At 38.7% G+C, this 6,216-nt stretch overlaps 1 protein-coding gene and 1 non-coding gene across 2 annotated transcripts; both read right to left on the bottom strand.

Moving 5' to 3' along the window:
• Positions 1-2,718: 2,718 nt before the first annotated feature.
• On the bottom strand, positions 2,719-3,400 carry bncr (bouncer). Its single transcript, XM_055173380.2, has one exon. It carries the CDS (start codon positions 3,343-3,345, stop codon positions 2,932-2,934), a length of 414 nt encoding a protein of 137 aa, XP_055029355.2. The 5' UTR covers positions 3,346-3,400; the 3' UTR covers positions 2,719-2,931.
• A 1,450-nt stretch (positions 3,401-4,850) lies between these two features.
• LOC129418610 (uncharacterized) lies at positions 4,851-5,833 on the bottom strand. Its single transcript, XR_012357614.1, has 2 exons — positions 5,606-5,833; positions 4,851-5,420 (listed from the first exon to the last, which is right to left on the bottom strand). It is a non-coding gene; the product is annotated as an uncharacterized protein (transcript).
• Positions 5,834-6,216: the final 383 nt, after the last annotated feature.

The following is a 6,216-nucleotide window of genomic DNA, read 5'->3' as shown; positions in this document are numbered from 1 at the left end:
GAGTAACGTGTTTCCAGTAGTAGCAGTTTTCGGCTAGTTAGGTGTTGGGCCTTTCTTCTCCTGATGCTCCCTTTAACAGAACTGCTCCTAGGCCCATCGCAACAGCATCTACCTTTACAAGAAGAAGCTGGGTAGAATCTGCACTTTGCAGAATAGGACCAGCACATAATGGGGCGGTTTCCCGGACAGGGATTAGACTAGTCCTAGACTAAAATAAATGTAAGGGCTGTACACACTCAAAACAACTTGCACTGACATATCTTAAAATACTTCAGTGCCCTTTGTTTTGCATCAAAATGCACATAGGTAATGTTTTTAGTAAGGTTTGTTTGTTAAAACTAGTTATATTTCACAATTAAACTCAGGCCTAGTCCTGGCTTAAGCTAATCCCTGTCCGTGAAACCGCCCCATTCTCTCTTTTAATTTGACAAATGCAGTCCTCCGCCCAAGGTATTGAATTCTTGACCCGTTTTCCGGGCAGGTTTGGCTGTGGCACTGCCAGAGTGATGAAGTCCGACACAAATCTTTAGTACCAACGAATCAGTCCCAAGAAAGACCTCACCTCCTTCTTTGTCGTGGGTCTGGGGCTCCTCCTAAAGCCTTCCACTTTATCCACCTGAGGATGCAGCTGTGATCAGGTGGTACCCTAAGTATTTTGCCTCTTGTCTTGCCCATTCGCACTTGTTCACATTTAGGGTCAATCTTGCATTCTGGATCTTCTGTAACATACTATTTAGCCACCAGCCGCCACTGTTTTTCACAAGCAATTCATCAGTCGCAATTCGCCGGCCGTGAGACTTGAACTGGCAACTCTCGGGTTACAAGCCTGACTCTCTAACTATTAGGCTACAACTGCCCCCTGCACAAGGTAAAACTAACCCCACATTTTAGACGAATGGGCCCTAGTGAGCCACTAAAGAGACACGCCATTGTCTGACATTTTTGTTCACACTTAACAGCCAACAACTGTGATGTGTGTGCCAAATTTCAAGTTAATCTAAGCACGCCAAGAGCCTTAAATATGCCTAAAATTAAAGTAAAGTTTGATGCATTCCCATGGCAACAGCATTCGAGATATGGAAACTCAGCAAGTCCAATGTCTCGACATCATGTAGACCAATTCTGGTGTCAATTGCATGAATCCCATAGGAGTATTTGAAAGTTCACCGCATGCAACTGTCAAAAAATCCAACTTTATGACTGACACAGGACTCACAATAGGCACATCGATGCAGTGGAATCCTTGGCCGAACATATACCCCGTGTCTCATCACAATAAGACTTTTTTCCCTTAGATATAAGGCTTCCTGTTTCGCCATAAATTTGTTGCCTCGACATGGCAGCACTGTTCGATATATCAAAAATCCCTTCGCAATTTAGCAAGGGCAATGTCGCGGGATCATGTTCACCACGTTTGGTGTCAATCACATGAATTCCCTATGAGGAGTATTTAAAGGGAAGCAAAGATAATGAATATTAAGCTGCTAAAAAAATATCAGTGTCAACATTTTTATCTGTAGACACTTAAAACTGAAGAAATTTCTTAAGATTTAATTTCACTTTAAGCTATTGATTTTCTCATATTAATTGTTGTTGTTGATAACTGCTGTACATCTGTGTCAAATCAAGTCAACCATCTTCTGGCACCTAAAACAGGCATTTTAGCCCAGGATTCACAGTTCCTATGAATTGTTAGGTTTTGCTTCAGAAACTGCATTTTAATGTCACCCCATAGTTTTCAATGGGATAGAGATCAGGGGATTGAGCTGGCCACTCCATAACCTCAATCCTTTCTGTCTGGACCCAAGATTTTGCCCTCTTTCTTGTGTGTTTGGGGTTGTTGCCTTGTTTAAAGACCCTTTTTAGGGGCATATTCTATTCTGCAAAGGGCAACATAATCTCTTCTAGTATTCTGATGTTTTCAAACTGATCCATTTTCCCTTGATAAATAGGCCCAACATGGTAGTATGAGAAACATCCCAATACCACCATGTTTAACTTTCTTTGCAGTGTACTGTAGCTTAAATTCTGTACCCGGGAGTCACCTGAGGTTCTGAGACCGTAAAAGAACAATTTTACTCTCATCAGGCCACAAAATGTTACGCCATTTTTCTTTGGTCCAGTTGATGTGTTGATGTGATTCTGCACATGACTTTATTTCAACAATGCTGCTTTAAATAAGCTTCTTGCAAACAGCTTTGCTTTAATCAGACATCTTCTGACTGTCACAGTACTTACAGATCATCTTTGAGGTTTCTAGAATTGCTGAAAGGCTTAATTCTTGTCATCATGACTATTCATCGCTCGGTTTTAACTTTGGATTTTTGTTGCCATTTTAAAGCATTTAAAATAATTTCAGCTGAGCATCCTGAACTTTGCATCCCCCCCCCCCTTTCAAATGAACCTTTTAATCAAATTGCATTGTTGCTCTGAGCAATGATGGAGTGGTCCATTTAACTTAGAAACTAATCTAATTAAACTTCACACTGCTGTTATTTTGATCAAGCTACTTTAAATAAATGAGTCAGTAACTCAGAACAAGTAGCGTGGATATCATTACTAATGGCTGTATTGTTTTATTACATCCGAGTAAATAATTTGCCATGCAGAAATATTCAGTAACCTGGTAAACCACTTAGTAGATGGGTCACACACACACACCAACTGTATGAGGAGTTTGCATGCCGAAATAAAAAAACCACATCCTTACACGACTGATCAAATCATGGCCATTATTTATTACAAACACAATATACAGGACAAACATCAACAAACTGTTAAAAATCAGTTAAAAGTCAGTCTATACATTGCACAAACTTTTTTAAAAGTTCAACGGAGTAGCAGATGACTTCAAATAATCCATTTTGCTTGTGACTTGCATCCAAAAACAAGGGTGTCTGTCCTTGCTTCTTCAATCGGCACGAAGGGCACTCAACCAGTCACAAAAACGCTCACAATAATTGCAGTTACGATGAGCACATGGCTGTATGAGATGCACTGACTTGAGTTACAGTAGTCCGAGCTGCAGCACGAGTACGTGAAGGTGACATTGTTCCCACGAACCACAAAACTGTTGGACCGAACACAGTCGCTCTTGGCCATGCAACCCTTGGTGAACAGGACAGGGGTACGTCCAAAGCGACCATTAGCAGAGAAGCACAGCTCCCGTGGTGCGCACTCCGACAGGACGGTCTTACAGGTCTTGTTGAAAGGCGTCTGAGGACAGTAAAAACACCGAAGATTTTGACATTGCACACCAGGCAGAAGAAAACACACAAGCAGGAAAATAACACCTGAGATCTGATGAGGATCTGATGTAGAGAACAGAAAGAACATTTTTGCCATCGCTACAATGAACAACCAAACTTCATTGAATAGTTTTTCAACAAAAGCAAAGTCCTCCGAGTTAAATATGGCACACACCCACAAACCAGGTGTTAGGTGTTACCTTGATTATTAATGAATGCAGATCAGACCACATGGATTTCTGCCTTAATTAAAGCACAAGCACAAAGGCTTTTCTGTTTACATGTAATAGTTCATGCAGTATCTGGCAAGCATGCAGTCTTTTATACTTTATACACTACACAAATGTACATGACAAAACTTATTTTACTCTATAGCTACAGTAAAGTGTTATGAACAATAAAGTGAGAATATTGCTCTACATGTGAACAATCACTGCCTGAAAAACTTTTTACATAATAAAGTTATGAAATTTTACACTGCTCATTACACTGCAAAAAAAGGAAGTATATTTGTCTTGTTTTTAGTAAAAATATCTAAAAATTCTTAAATAAAGATGCTTTTTCTTGATAAGCAAAACAACCTAAGAAAATGATTCTAGTTTTTGACCAAAAATAAGCAAAAACATCTGCCAATGGGGTAAGCAAAGAAATCTTGAAAAATTTTCTTAAACACTAAATTCAAGAAAAATTTGTTTATCCCATTGGCAGATTTTTGTGCTTGTTTTATGCAGGAAATCACTTAGATTTGATATTTTTGGTCTAAAAACTACTTATGTTCTTGGGTTGTTTTGCTCATCAATTTGAGCATCTTAATTTAAGAATTTTTAGATATTTTTACTGAAAAAAATACAAAAATACTAAGAATTTTTTTTCTTGAAAATATTTTTTTGCAGTGTAGACATGCACATCAAAACATGAATGTCTTTGTCTTGTTTTTCAGTATCTATGAATTCTTAAATTCAGATACATTTACTTGATAATTAAGCAAAGTATATTAAAATAATGGGGCGGTTTCCCAGACCCAGACAAGAATTATCTTAAACCAGGAACATGTCTTAGTTTAATGAGGAAATATAACTAGTTTTAACAAACATCCCTTACTAAAAACATTACTTGTGTGCATTATGATGTAAAACAAAGGGCACTGATGTATTTTAAGATATGTTAGTGCAAGTTGTTTCCCGTTTGGACAGCTCTTACATTTTTTTTGTCTAGGACTAGTCTAATCCCTGTCCGGGAATTAAACCACCCCATTAAGTCTGGTTTTCTGAAATAAATTATGAAAATGCATTAAATATTCAAGAAAAAATAATTAATTTTAAGAGGTTTAAATGAATTTGAAAAAATGAAATAAGTTGAAACTGGAATTATTTTTATTTTTCTTGCCACATTGACAAATATATGTACTTGTTTTAAGCATAAACCACTTGAATTTATTTTATTTTTCAGTAAACAAGAATTAATATCTTAAGCAGCTTTGCTTATCAAGTAAATGTATCTACATTTAAGAATTCTTAGTATTTTCGTCTTGTTTTCCAGTAAATATCTAAGGCCAGCATTTATTTTTGCAGTGTGCTAACAATCATCAGACACATAAAAACATTTTCAAACTCAAGCAGCATGTGTTTAATTACAAAGTTTCCCAGTTTCCAGACTGAAAAACCAGCTGATGTTTATGAGACGTGTGATTTCATTCTGGCATTAATAAAATGATCAAGTTATTCAAGCAATCATGCAATAAAATGGCACTTTCACATCAGCTTTACATCATCCATGATAACGTTAAAGCATTAATTCTCTGGACAGAGATTGAAAGGATTGGCGTTGCTGATATTGTTAGCAGGAGCAGTAGTTAGCCCGAGTAACTGTTTGAGGAGGTTATCTGCTGTAGGGGCGTCATTGCAGAGGTTATAACAACAGCACATGTAGGTGACATTGTAGGCCACGCTCATGTGTATAAGTGTTTGATGTGAATCACAGAGCTCTTCTGCCACACAGCCCTGACCAGAAAGCACGTGGACACGTCCATAACGGCCTCTGCTGGAGAAACAGCGCTCATGCGGCCTACATGCTGTGGTGATGTTGGGGCAGATCTTGTCTTTGACCTGCAGGGGGCAGTAGTTACAAAGCAGCCCATCACTGGAGAAAAGAGCAGCAAGCAGTAGAAACATACTAACAGGAGGAATTCAGAGGGTTTGCTTTAGAAACTAGTATTAAGAAAGAATAAATATATAGAAAGAACAAGATCTCAATTTTCTCTGGGTAAAAAACACCAATACAAACTGAATGTTTCTAACTGAATGTTGTGGTTGGGCATTAAAGGTTTTTGGTATTTTGATTGTAATGTTAATACACACCTGCTGACTGCTGCACAATTTCGTCCCATTGCAGCAGTAAAACAAACAGTCCAGTTGTGTGAATCTCAAGTAGATAAATAGCAAAGCTAATTGGTTCCTAATTAATTGCCTGGAAACCAGGTGCATCAAATTGACCTCATTCAAGTTTATATGACTTATTGGGGAGGTTTCCAAGACAGAGTTTAGCTTAATCCAGGATTAGGTCTGAGTTATATTAGTACATTTTAAGCCTGGAATACACTGCACGATTTTTGTCCTCTTATAAGATCATTACCTTATCACACTGTGCGACATGTATTGTTAAAACTCGGGTACGAGAGGCGTGTAGACTGTACGATGATGACACGGAAGCTTCGGCGGCTGCGTCACACGTTGCGCAACGTCACCAGCATGCGCTCGTGGTAAACAAATACCGGCGCGGCGCGCAGGTCGTAGCAGCAAACACACTGTGCGGTGATCATGCCGAATTTCTGACACTGCCAGAAAACTATCGTAGCCTATCTTTGGACGCAAGACCGGGAAAACGGCCGTCTTTGAACCTCTCTCACTGTACGACATAGGACCACCGATGGAGAGCCACGATCACAGAAATCGCGACGATAGTTTCACGA

This window comes from Misgurnus anguillicaudatus, chromosome 15, assembly GCF_027580225.2.
Source record: "Misgurnus anguillicaudatus chromosome 15, ASM2758022v2, whole genome shotgun sequence".
Lineage (NCBI taxonomy): Eukaryota > Metazoa > Chordata > Actinopteri > Cypriniformes > Cobitidae > Misgurnus > Misgurnus anguillicaudatus.
This window is presented reverse-complemented; position numbering and strand designations above follow the sequence as displayed.